Raw genomic sequence first — 14,139 nt, 5'->3', positions numbered from 1 at the left:
AAAGAGGTAAAGGAAATGAAAATAAGTAATATGCTTGATAGAGAATTTATAATAATGGTCATAAAGCTACTCACTGGACTTGAGAAAAGAGCGGAGGACCTCAGCGAGACCTCTAACAAAGAGATAGGAAAAAAAAAAAAGAACCAATCAGAGATGAAGAATTCAGTAACTGAAATTAAAAATACATTAGGTGGAATAAATAGTAGATTAGGGGAAGCAGAAGAACGGATCAACGGCCTGGAGGACAGAGTAATGGAAGGCAATCAAGTTGAACAGGAGAGAGAAAAAAATAATAGAAAATGAAAATAGACTTAGGGAACTCAGCAGCACCATCAAACATAATAACATTTGCATCACAGGAATCCAAGAAAGAGAAGAGAGAAAAGGGGGCAGAAAATTTATTTTCAGAAATAATAGCTGAAAACTTTTTGAACCTGGGAAGAAAACAGAAATCCAGATCCAGGAGGCACAGAGAGCCCCCAACAATACATTAAAAAAAAATCATTCCCCCACCGCAATCAAGTGGGATTTATTCCTGGGAGACAAGGGTGATTCAGTATTCACCAGCCAATCAACGTGATATATCCCATCAATAAGAGAAAGTATAAAAAACATATGATCATTTCAATAGATATGGAAAAAGCATTTGACAAAGTACAAATCTGTTCATGATAAAAACCCTTAACAAAGTAGGTGTAGAGGGAACATACCTGAACATAATAAAGGCCATGTATGAAAAACCCACAGCTAACATCATATTCAGTGGTGAAAAATGGCAGGATTTTCCCCTAAGATGAGGAACACGACAAGGATGTCCACTCTTGCAACTTTTATCCAGCATAGTACTGGAAGTCCTAGCTATAGCAATCAGACAACAAAAAGAAGTAAAAGGCATTCATATTAGTAAGGAAGAAGTAAAACTTTCACTATTTGCAGAGGACATGATATTGTATAGAGAAAACCCTAAAGACTGCACCAAAAAACTACTAGAACTGATTAATAAATTCATTAAACTCACAGGATACAAAATCAATATACAGATATCCTTTGCATATCTATACACTAAGAATAAAGAAGCAGAAATAGAAATTAAGAAAATCCCATTTACAATTGCCCCAAAATCATAAAATACCTAGGAATAAACTTAACCAAGGAGGCAAAAAAAACCCCTATACTCTGAAAACTATAAAACATTAATGAAAGAAATTGAAGATGACACAAATGGAAAACATATTCCATATTTATGGATTAGGAGAACAAATATTGTTAAAATGTTCATACTACTCAAAGTAATCTACAGATTTAATGCAATTCCTATCAAAATACCAACAGCATTTTTCACAGATTTAGAAAAAACAATCCTAGGACCCCAAATAGCCAAAGCAATCTTGAAAAAGAAGAACAAAACTGGGATCACAATCCCAGATTTCAAGATATACTGCAAAGCCATAGTATTCAAAGCAGTATGGTACTGGCACAGAAATAGACACATAGATCAATAGGATAAAATAGAGAGCCCAGAAATAAACCCACAATTATATGATCAATTAATCTTCAACAAAGAAGGCAATAGGCAATGGGAGAAAGACAGTCTCTTCAACAAATGGTGTTGGGAAAACTGGACAGCTACATGCAAAAGAATGAAACTGGATCACTTTCTTACATCATATATAAAAATAAACTCAAAGTGGATTAAGGACCTAAATGTGAGATCTGAAACCATAAAAATCTTGGAATAGATCACAGGCAGTGATTTCTTTGACATCAGCCATAACAACATTTTTCTAGATATGTCTCTTGAGGCAAGGGGAACAAAAGCGAAAATAAACTATTGGGACTGCATCAAAATAAAAAGCTTCTGCAAAGCAAAGGAAACAGTCAAGAAAACCAGAAAACAAACTACTTAATGGGATAAGATATTTGCAAATGACATACTCAATAAAGGGTTAGTATCCAAGATATATAAACAGTTTATACAACTCAACACCAAAAAACCCCAAACAATCCAATTAAAAAATGAGCAGAAGACATGAACAGACATTTCTGCAAAGAAGATATACAGATGGCCAACAGACACATGAAAAGATGTGCAGCATCATTCATCCTCGGAGAAATGCAAATCAAAACCACAGTGAGATACCACCTCAGACCTGTGAACATGGCTAAAGTCAAATACACAAAGAACAACAAGTGTTGGCGAGGATGTGGAGAAAAAGGAACACTTGTACAGTGTTGGTGGGAATGCAAACTGGGGCGGTTATATATACAATGGAATATTTATTACTCGGCCATAGAAGAGAATGAAATCTTGCTATGGCTGAAGCTAGAGGGTATAATGTAATGATAAGAGAAATAAGTCAGTCAGAGAAAGACAGATACCATATGATTTCATTTACATGTGCAAGATAAGAAACAAAACAAATGGACAAAGGAAAAAAAAGAGTAATAACCAAAAAACCGACTCTTAAGTATAGAGCACAAACTGATGATTACCAGAGGGGGATGGGTGAAATAGGTGAAGGGGATTAAGGGTACACTTATCATGATGAGCACTGAGTAATGTATAAAAGTGTTGAATCACTATATTATACACCTGAAACTAATATAACACATTATGTTAACTCTACTGGAATTAAAAAAAAACAACAACCAGCTAGTCATACAAATGAGTTAAAGTTATAGAATACCTATAAGGAGTTGAGTTTTCTAAAGAACGTAGCTAGTATTGCTTCATTTTGTTTGGCCTTTGACCTTTATAATTAAGGGGAACAGAGAAAAATGACTGAAGGTCTATATTACAAACAGAAAATAATTTAAATTTCATTTTAGAGTCTAAAAAAGTGAAAAGGGCATGATATTATTTAGATAAGATTAGAAAAAGTGGTTATCTTCTCTTGCCTTAATAGTGTATATAGCTAGTTAAGGAACAGTACTTCTTTTTCCAACTCCTTAGTAGATAAATAAGGATGAGTGGAGAGCTTAAATCCATTTGTCTGAACCTAAAGAAGAAGTTTCTTTTTGTGAGATCATTACACACTGATACATACAACCAGATCAGAGTGTTAAATTACTCTCCTTAAGCATCTGCCTTCGGCTCAGGTCATGATCCTAGGGTTCTGGGATCAAGCCCCACATCGGGTTCCCTGCTTGGCGGGAAGCCTGCTTCTTCCTCTCCCACTCCCCCTGTTTGTGTTCCTGCTCTCGCTAACTCTCTCTCTGTCAAGTAAATAAATAAAATCTTAAAAAAAAAAAAAATGGTAGCAGTCTAGTGATTGGTATAATTTTTGTGATCTGTCCTGGGACCGTCCATGTGGCCCATTTGTTATTCTAAGTTTCTCTATTTTCTCAAGCTAATGTTCACAGATGAACAAAATTTTATATATCCTCAAATAATTTTGAATTAAGAGAGGTGAAAATTAAGGCAATATTTTTGAATTGGAAAATATAATTGAATTAAGAATTAGAAATATCTATTATAGTAGCAAACCAAGAATGTATTATATGTAGATATAATAACTTTTCCTTGATAATCATTTTCTGACCTACATTGTCATAGAAATTAATGGATAGTTGAATATGAATTAGATATCCATTTGGATTTTAGTGTAATCACTTAGACAATTTTTAAGGAAAAATTATTACTCACTGAAAGTACAGTCAGCTAAAATTTGGAACACCTTTTTTTTCCCCCCAAACAAGCTATAAAAATGGTCTTTCATTCCTCAGATGGTGCTCGTTGTATGATGTTGATACTCTAAAAACATGTTTCTGTAGACATAAAATCACTCCTAGCTTTTAGTTAAGGATATCTTAAAATACTCTGTCTCTGAATCTGCTATACTTTGAGAGTGGTATACTTTTGTTACAGTGTAGTAACAAGTACATTTGCTCTTCTAGTACCGTGTCTTGGCTCTCGGTCCTTCTTAGGTAGGACCAAGTGGGTCTGTCTAGTAGACTTGAAAACATGGGTATGGATCTGGAGATATTTTGATATTAAAGATAAGCACTTGGGAGTCAGTAATATATGGGTGTTAGTTGAATTGATCACACGGGTGAAAGAACCAAAGAGGAGCATATATGGTGAGAAGAAATACTGCCTGAAGACTGAACGCTGGAAGAGCCAACTTTTAAGGATTGGACAGTGTGCCAAGAACCTTCAAATAAGGCAGAGGAAGAATAGTCAGAGTATACAGATGGTTTGTAGTCTGAAACTGGATGAGATTATTTTAAAAAGTGAACATAGAAAATGTAAAAGGTCCACTCCTGAAGTACGCTGATGTGCACTGGTCAGGTAAATGAAGAAGAACCTGCTGGAAGGACTGAGAAGGAAGGAGCAGTAAAATAGGAGGAAAACTTATTTATTTAGTCATTTAGTTTGGCAAATAGGGTATTAACTGGTGAACTTAACAGGAACAATGCTAGTGAAGTGGTGGGAACGCCAGCCAAAAAAATCAGTGGGCCGAATAGTAAATCAGAGATGAGGAAGCGGAAACAGTGATTATATACTTGTAAAATAAGTTTGATGGTGAAAAGCAACAAGATGGTGGGTCACTCAAGGATTATGTAGAATCAAGAAATGACTTTTTGTTTGTTTCTTGAAAAGGGAAGACAAACATCTTTATAGGAGGAAGGGATGTAATCTGTGGAAAATATTTGTGGAAATATGATCTGGGAGAGGCAGGAAAGGACATTTCCAGAGCACCATTGTGCCTTGGTTTGGAATGATGGAAGAACATTTTTGTACCCAGCATCTAGAATGATGGAGTTATCATTAACTGAGATGGAGAAAGCAGACTTTCACTGGCTTTCCATTCACTCATAATTAAAGCGGAAGTCCTTTCTACAGAGATGGTGGGAAAAGAAGTGAGGATTGATGAAAATAAAGATGATTTTGAGAATTAAAGGGAAAGAATTTCATTTGTTCATATAAGAAGACTTTATTGACTACTGACTATGCCCCATGTATGATTCTAGGTTCTGGAGATTTGGACTGAACCAAATAGATACATTTTTAATTTTGTCAGTGGAGTTTATATTCTAGCGAAGAACGGAGGGGTATGTACCTGAAGGCTCTGTTGTGGTTGGAAGAGGCAGCTAGATGACCTGACACAGGAATGAATCGGTTCAGATGACTCCTAAGGGAGAGTAGTGTTGGTTTGTATTAGTTGCTGATTGGCTTTGGAAAGGAGCCTAGCAGAGACTAAGGGCTACATACTTTTTTGGTAGCCAGGAAATAGGATATGGAGAATTTCTTTTTTAGTGCTCCACAGCCTAGAAAAAGGTATAAAGAAAATTAATACTTTGGAGGGACAGGATTGAGAACTGTGAGGGTGAGTTTGGAGGCCTTGCAGATCAACATGTAATTAACATTTCTTTTTATTAAATTATATTTCACAGTTCAAATAATGTAATTCCAAAGAAAGTGTATCAAAAAATACATTAGTATTGTTTGTTTAATTGACATTCCAGAATTAATAGGAGCTACTCATTAATGTAAAATGGTAAAGTAAATGCACTTTGGTTTATTTGATTTTCTACTTCTTGCTAACATGTAGTCTGTGAGAATTATATATTTTACTCCTTAGTTACCTTTTTGATTAACAGTCCTTTAAATTTCCTATGCCAGCAGATGGTAATTCATCTTGCAACTTGAGTTCTTTTACTATCTTAGGGTATTCTAGCCTACTATTTTGATTCTACTGAAATATTTTAGCTTGAATTATTTATAAGGACATAACCAGTTATAGCAAGTGGTTCAAGGCATTAGTGTTCATTTCTGGAATACAAGTGCTCTGCAATCAGTCCTATATCAAGTTAGGCTGACGTTATTATAGGTGGGGTTAAAAATATAGCTTTAGCTAATATATTTGTTTTCTTAGAATTTTACAGTTCTAGGTTCTAAATTCTAATGACTTTAATTACTTGACTAAGGCCTTACTCCTTTCCTGTTGAACCTCCCTAAAATACAGTGTAACGTTTTTGGGGTTTTTTTTGCATGAAATTAAAGTGTCAGTAATTGTTATTTGTCTACAACATGAAAGCAACTCCTACCAAATTACGTGATACTCTGGGAATTTATATGTATAAAATGCATACTATATAAGACTTACATTTTTTAATGGTAACACAAATAGACAATTTTTCTTAGGTTTGGGTAAAGGAGTAAGTGATTGTCTTAAGTCCTTTGACATCAAAAAGACTTTAATTGGGTTGTTTGGCTTAGAACATTGAGGTTGAAAATAATTTTCTTCCCCAAAATCTATTTTCTGGAGTTGGGTCATTCTGCTTAGTAAGCAGTGATCTGTTCTTGCATTGAGGTTCAGTTCTTTCACTATAGTGATAATGTTCTAAAACTAAGGTAGGATTTTGGTGGGGTGGGGGCGGATAATTTCTGCCTGCTTAATACTAAAAATGAGTTAAGCTTTTCATAATGAACATGCTGTTATTCTAGGGCATAGGATTTAATTAATTTTCAATTAGTATTCTCATTTTCCATATACTTGTTTGTGTTCTTTGTGTGCATTCTTTATATAACTAGCTGGTATGAGGGCTGTAACTAAGAGTTAGAGCATTGATAATTGGTCTACATGGAGAAAGAATCAGTGGTCTTGGTCTTTTACATCCAATTTGACAAATACTGAGAACATACACCGTAGAAGGCACTGTGCCAGATACTGTGGAAGACTGTTATAATTTATTGTAACCAGTTAGGCTAACCACAGAAGCAAACAGCAGAATGGTGTCCAGGAAGTTCTGGTTTCATGAATTTCAGGCAACATTAACGTCAGTTGATGTAAGAAATCAACCAAAATAAGTCTTATTTTACTTTAACATGTTGTCAAGAGTGTCATCGTCCTTTCCAGGAAACTGGAACCTTTGATTAACAGGAAGTATAGGCTGCAAACTGTTAACTGAACTGGAATTCAGTGACTCCCTTTCCTGTCATTTAGTAAATTTTAGGAACTATTTGCATATCACCTTTAGTAATTGGCTTAAGGAGAATGATATTTGTAAAAACGGGAAAAAATTCTCATTAATTTTTTATCTCTACTTTTATAATATAGAGTGAGTTTCAGTTCTAATTAAGATGGAACCTTCCGGATACCCAACACTAATACTAACATAAAAAGTAGATTACCTGATTTTCTTGTAATTTTGTAGCGCTTTGAACTCCAAGATTCAGAAAGCTCTGTGCTTCCTAAAGAGGTGGTGAGAGTGGAGAGGCTTGCGGAGAGCCCTGCCCCACAAGCTAACGTGACTATCCGGATAGCAGAAAAAGAGGTGACCGTTCAGGTAACGGATCAAGCTTTATGCTTTCTAAGATGTGCTTTGTCCTGCCCATTTTTATGACCTAAATTGGGTTTATGATCTCCTTTAAATCTCTGGTTCTGTAGGGTCCCATCTATATATCTGTATCTGTATCTGTATTTATCTTTGCCTCCACAGTCATGTATGTTTGTAAACTAGAAAAGTTCAGGAGAAACATGGGGATAGCCTTTCATCAAAAACCAAAATTGACCTCTGGGAAAATCAAATCAAGTACTGAATAAAGCATTGTGTATTCCGAGTCCTTGGTAAGAAATAGTGTTTTCAAACATATTTTAACAGCTGAGGAACACTCTTTTCAAATAAAATCATTCTTAGCTACATGCACTATTTAAAAGAGGAGCTGTTGTAGTTGCACAGTGTTTAGAAGAAGGGAAGGGGGCGCCTGGGTGGCTCAGTCGTTAAGCGTCTGCCTTTGGCTCAGGTCATGATCCCAGGGTCCTGGGATCAAGCCCCGCATCGGGCTCCCTGCTTGGCGGGAAGCCTGCTTCTCCCTCTCCCACTCCCTCTGCTTGAGTTCCCTCCCTCGCTGTGTCTCTCTCTGTCAAATAAATAAAATCTTGAAAAAAAAAAAAAAGAAGAAGAAGGGAAAGATATGTGGTCACAGAGCTCCATCTGCTCGCTCTGCCTCCCTTTCTTGTAACCCTTTGAGGGCCCTGAGAGCCCCAAAGGTGATGAGAAACTGTCCCTAGGAAACACAGCTTGAAAAGCAGAGACTTAAATGAATTGTAAGTGAATGTAGGAAAGAAAAACGGTTGCCTTCTTATGTGCCAGAGCACACTTTAATTAGAAGCTTTTTATGTGCTTTAATTTGGTATTATTAATACTTACTAATGTTGCTGTATTATTCATTCATCAGACTGAACATTGATTATGTCTACTATAAGCCAGGCTCTGTATTAAGAATTATTAGTGCCCACTCTGTATTAGTCACTGTATTTGTCTCTTTGCATATATTATGCCACTAAATTCCCCCAATAACCCTGGAGGCAAGTTTTATTAGGTCCATTTTATAGATTCGAAAGTTGAGATGTAAAGAGGGTAATCGATTCACCCATGGTCACCAGCTAAGAAATGTCACAGATGAGACTTCTAGACAGGGTCACTTTTCATTACACTCTTCTGTCTCCTTCAGATGAATGACCTCACTAGGCTGATGGTCTAAAAGCGACAGATGAGTAAGGACTGCGTTGGAAGGCTGTGGGGATATAGAGTGACCTAAGTCTTATAGGATGACACAGGAGTTTTCTAGTGGCTCAGGAATGGAAAGGTGATAGGACACTTTAGGCAGTTTAAACAGTATGTCCAGAGGCATGAGGTGTGAGCAAGCTTTCATTATTTGCTTCCCTTTGGTAATGGCTTTCTGACCTCATTGCCTCCAGTCCCTTCCAGTCAGCCTTCTATGTTACCACGAGGATGATCTTTCCTAAACTCAAATCTGATCTTGTCATTTCCAAACTTATAATTCTGCAGGGTTCATGTTGTGTACAATAAGATTAAGTACTGAGTCCTCAGCAGAACGTAGAAATCTTCTCCTAGTAGGGTCCCCAGGAGACTAATAAGGAGGAGATAGGAAATAAAAGAAGTAGGTGTGAGGGATGGGAAGAAAGATTTTAAGAACAGATGCTTCTGAGTGGTAAACTAAGAGCAGAAAAGGATTTGTAGACATGTGGATTTTAGAAATCAAGAGGTCATTGCTGACTTTGGAGAGTCCTAGTAGACTGACTAAATTCTGTACTTAGCACTGGAATTTGGATAAAAACCTTCATTCTCAAGTAGTGACATTGTTATTATAAGTTAAAAATAGCCTGAAAATGACATGATTCTTATGAAAATGTCTGACAGCACTGAGCTTTCATTTTAGAGGGATGATTGATTTGGAGGGCTGATGGTAATGATCAGATCTGTGAATGAGAAAATAGTTGTTGCTCTATTGAAATATCAAAAACAGTATAGAATTGAATTGAGCAAGGAATTATTAGGGGCTTCTAAATGGCAGTTATGTGCTTCCTTTTACTGATGTTTTGAGAAAAACATATGCATATTATATTTCCTTCTCTTTAATTATAGGTGCCATCTGGGACCAGGCCAATAAATCAACCTTGTGCATCAGACCATTTTATACAAACTTTAAGCCATAAACAACTACTGGCTGAGATGATGCAGTCTCACATGGTTAAGGACATATGTTTAATTGGAGGAAAAGTAAGAATTGCAGTTTCACTGCAGATTTCTGTTTCCTGGCTTTTGGTTATTTCGGCTTATCCCTTGAATGATTGTGTTTCCATTTGTAGGGTTGTGGAAAAACAGTCATTGTTAAGAACTTTGCAGATAACTTAGGATACAACATAGAACCCATCATGCTCTATCAGGTATGACATTCGGTTTTAGTACTTGGACTATAAACATATGTATTTGTACCATCAGTAGAATTTATGAATATTCTTCCTTGAGTTATGACCTGTTAATTTTGATGTACGTAAATAACAACAATCAAATTGGAGTACAGTGATAATTATTTGGAACTTTTGAAAGTGCATTCTAGTATACCTCATGTGCACAACATATTGGGGTCTGCTTTTCAAGAGAGATCCAATTTACCTGCATGTGCACACATACACAGAACACATTTAGTAGTAATTTGGAATTCTAAACCAAATGGGTTTCAGCAGCAGTGGGAGATAATTAGGTATTCATTGAATAGACTATTTTTTATTGTGGAAAAATATACGTAAAATTTACCATTTTAATCATTTTTAAATATACAGTTCCCTGGAATTAGGTGTTGTGTAACCATCACCACTGTCTATTTTCAGAACTTTTTTTTTTCTTTCCTGTATCTCCCTCTCCCTTTCACCCATTTTGTCCATCCCCCCCATCCCCTCTCCTCTGGCAACCACCAGTTTGTTCTCTGTATTTACAGGTCTGTTTCTGCTTTTTGTTTGTTTATTCATTTTGTTTTTTAGATTCCACATGTAAGTGAAATCATATGGTATTTGTCTTTCTCTGTCTGACTTATTTCCAGAAATTTTTTATTCCAAGTAGAAACTCTATATTCATTAAACAATAACTTCCCATCCCCCCAACCCCAGACTCTGGTAACCTCTATATTACTTTCAGTCCCTATGAATTTGCCTATTCTAGGTACCTCTTTTAAATAGAATCATACACTTTTTTGTCATTTTGTCTCTATTTTACTTAGTATGATGTTTTCAAGGTTCATTCATGTTATAGCATAAATCAGAATTTCATTTCTTTTTATGGCTTAATATTCTGTTGTATGGATATACTACTTTTTGTTTATTCAAATGTTGATGAATGCTCTGGTTGTTTCCCCCTTTTGATTATTGTGAATAATGCTACTATAAACGTTGGTGTGTAAGTACCTATTTGAGTCCCTACTTTTAGTTCTTTTAGGTATATACCTAGAAGTGACATTGCTTGAACGATATTGTAATTCTATGTTTAACTTTTTGAGGCGCTATTAAACTGTTTTCCATAGCAGCGGCACCTAATTTTACATTCCCACCAGCAGTGTGTGAAGTGATAACTCCTTGTAGTTTTGATTTGCGTTTCCCTAATGACTAATGAGATTAGGCATCTTTTTATGTGCTTATTGGCCATTTGTATGTCTTATTTGGAGAAATGCCTGTTCGAGTTCCTTGCCTGGGTTTCAATTGGGTTGTCTTTTTGTTGCTGAGTTGTAGGGGTTCTTTATATATTCTGGATAATAACCCATTTTCAGTAATGATTTGCAAATATTTTCTCCCATTCTGTAGGTGTCTTTTCACTCTCTTCATACTATCCATTGATGCACAGAAGTTTTTAATTTTGACAAAGACTAATTTATCTTTTTGTTATTGTTGCCTGTGTTTTTGGTGTTACATACAATAAATCATTGCCAAGTCCAACATCATGAATCTTCCCTATGTTTTCTTCTAAGAATGTTATAGTTTTAGGTCTCACATTTAGGTCTTTGACTCCTTGATCCATTTTGAATTGATTTTTGTATACAGTGAAAAGTAAGGGTCAAACTTCAGGTCATTTGCATGTGAATGTCCAGTTTTCCCAGCACAATTTGTTGAAAAGACAGTCTTTTCCTCATGGGGGTAGTCTTGGCATCCCTGTCAAAGATCAGTTGACCATATAGGCGAGAGTTTGTTTCTGGGCTCTCTCTTCTATTCCCTTGGTCTTTCTGTCTGTCCTTATGTCAATACCACCTTGTTTTGATCATTATAGCTTTGTGGTAAGTTTTAAAGTCAGGCAGTGTGAGACCTCCAACTTTGTTTTCTTTTCCAGGATTGTTTTGGATATTCAGGGTCCCTTGAGTTTTCATTTGAATCTTAGGATAAGTTTTTCTATTTATGAAAAAAATTGCTGTTGAGATTTTGATAGAGATTGCAGTGAATCTATAGGTCGCTTTGGATAATATTGTCAACGTAATATTGAGTCTTTCTATCTGTGAACATGAATGTCTTCTCAGATATTTGTCTTCTTTAATTTCTTTCAGCAATGTTTTATAGTTTTCAGTCTACGAGTCTTTTATCTTCTTGGTTAAGTTTATTCCTAAATATTTTTGAATAGATAATTTTTATGAATGTACATGTTGTATATAGTATGAAAAAAAGCAAACTTACAGCTGGTAATTTTACAGAGTAAAATTTTCTCTCATGTATTTGTTTGTAATGATACCTCCTAAGACATTTTTATCCTGCTAATTTATTGATTCTGTATGTTAGTCTTTGGGTGGTTATGATATCTTTTTACTCATAGCAGATCCTTTGAACAATTTTTGAAGTGGATATGATACTACTTACTTATATTTTAGGTTGAATTTTGCATTTTTAGTTTATTCTTTAGTTAAACTTTCTTATTGTTACTGGCACTAAATAAATTTAACATTAAGAATGCTTTTATTTTTGAAAAATGACATTTAAACCAGTTACTTATTGTGACTTTGGGTTATAGAAAATGTTGGCAGCTCATACTTCAGAGTATTGAGAAGATTCCTTTCAGTGCTGCTCTAGGTTACTTTGTGCCAATTGGTTGAATTGGCCAGAGTTTAAATAAAATCTAGGAAGAAGCATATGATCCAAGTTTATGAAATCACGAAGAAAATAAAGGTGACAAGATTAAAATAGTAGTGACATCCTTGGTTTTTAGGTATAAACATGTAGAGAAAAGAGAATAAATTTCTGCACTGTACAGGAGGTGGCAAGTGTTGGAACCCCCTGAAAATATATTTTGAAATGAGTTTTTATAAATTGATTGTAGACCTACTGGCTTTTTAAAGAGAATTAAGGAAATTGGCAGAAGGGGTTATCTTAAACTTTAATATATGGAAGATGCCATGAGGAATACCCTGCCATCTTATGAAATCACTCCTCTTGATGTCTTTGCAGAGATCAGAAAGCAGATGGTTAGCTCAGTATGCTAGTCCATGTGTCTCTACCCTTACATACCTCATGTTAGAAGTGATCTGAGGATGGCATTTTATCATCTCACCAACCCGTTAACTATCACCTTTCTAATTTCCAATGCAAATACTTTTCTACCAAATAATTGGGGGGTTGGGCCCAAATCATTAATATATTTGTCAAATTAGTTAAATTTTACTCTAATATTTTATATCCCACTTACAGGTCAAGGATAAATACAAGCATAATTTATTTCCCAGGTGCCATTGCTTTGAAATCATATGGAGAAGACCTTTTGAGGATAACATTTCTTTTCTCTCTGACTCCAACCTAATTTAATTTTTTTTTTAAGATTTTATTTATTTATTTGACAGAGAGAGACAGCGAGAGAGGGAACACAAGCAGGGGGAGTGGGAGAGGGAGAAGCAGGCCTCCTGCTGAGCAGGGAGCCTGATGCAGGGCCCTATCCCAGGACCCTCAATCCCAGGACCCTGGGATCATGACCTGAGCCGAAGGCAGACGCTCAACAACTGAGCCACCCAGGCACCCCTGACTCTAACCTAATTTATTAGTAATATTATTTCTAAAATTAGACACATGATTATTTTCTTCACATTAAAATAAAAGCTCCCATTCTAATGAAAGCTGAAAATAATTTAGCCTTATAAATTTTTCCAGATAATACTGTTTCTGTATTAGGTTTCTGTAGCCAGTTTATGGTGATTTGGTAGTGGTTAATTATCCTAAGATTATATACATGAGCTGTGAAAATTATGGTCACCTCATTCTGTTTTTCATTAAAAGAAAAACCAAGCAAGAGAGTATGTATGTATTCATCAGTTCAGATCTCAACTCTGCTGAAAACTTACCCAAAGTATCCTGCCATTGAGAATGTTTTCTTTATATATGGAAGAATTAGTTTAAGAACAGATTTTTTATATATTTTTGGAGAATGACAGCAAGCTAATAAAAAATACTATTTTAATGTTTTTTTTTTTACTTTCTTGTTCAGTTTGTTGATTGATGGATAAACAAAGGTAGGAGAATTCTACCATTAAGGATTGGGAAAACTGGGACAGAGACAATTACGCAAATTAATCGTATATTCTGGAAACCCCTTTTCCAATTTTGCCTTTCTGCTCATTAGTCTTCACAGAAATATCTAGAAGAAAAGTGGTTTCTGAAAGCATAGACTTCAGAAAAGTTTAAAGAAATATAAAAATGTAGGTGAGGTTTGTTTCCATCTCTCTCCATATAGCTTCTTTCCATGAACTGGATCAAAGCATTAATTAGGGACTGTATTGTCATTTGCAGTTTTGTAAACTATTAATCAGTTGGTTTTCATGATAGTATAAGACTCTTTTTGTTCACATTTTCTTATTTATTAGTAGAGCTC

At 35.3% G+C, this 14,139-nt stretch overlaps 1 protein-coding gene across 6 annotated transcripts in view; it reads left to right on the top strand.

Annotated features, from left to right (window-relative positions):
- The window catches only part of VWA8 (von Willebrand factor A domain containing 8), a 348,163-nt gene that overhangs the window by 74,067 nt on the left and 259,957 nt on the right, over positions 1–14,139 (top strand). For all 6 annotated transcript variants that reach the window (XM_032402933.1, XM_032402932.1, XM_032402934.1 and 3 more), the window contains 3 exons: positions 7,162–7,293; positions 9,397–9,531; positions 9,621–9,698. In XM_032402933.1, coding sequence (XP_032258824.1) covers positions 7,162–7,293; positions 9,397–9,531; positions 9,621–9,698 — 345 coding nt within the window. The remainder of the gene's footprint in view (positions 1–7,161; positions 7,294–9,396; positions 9,532–9,620; positions 9,699–14,139) is intronic.

This window comes from Phoca vitulina, unplaced genomic scaffold, assembly GCF_004348235.1.
Source record: "Phoca vitulina isolate PV1807 unplaced genomic scaffold, GSC_HSeal_1.0 scaffold5, whole genome shotgun sequence".
NCBI lineage: Eukaryota > Metazoa > Chordata > Mammalia > Carnivora > Phocidae > Phoca > Phoca vitulina.
This window is presented reverse-complemented; position numbering and strand designations above follow the sequence as displayed.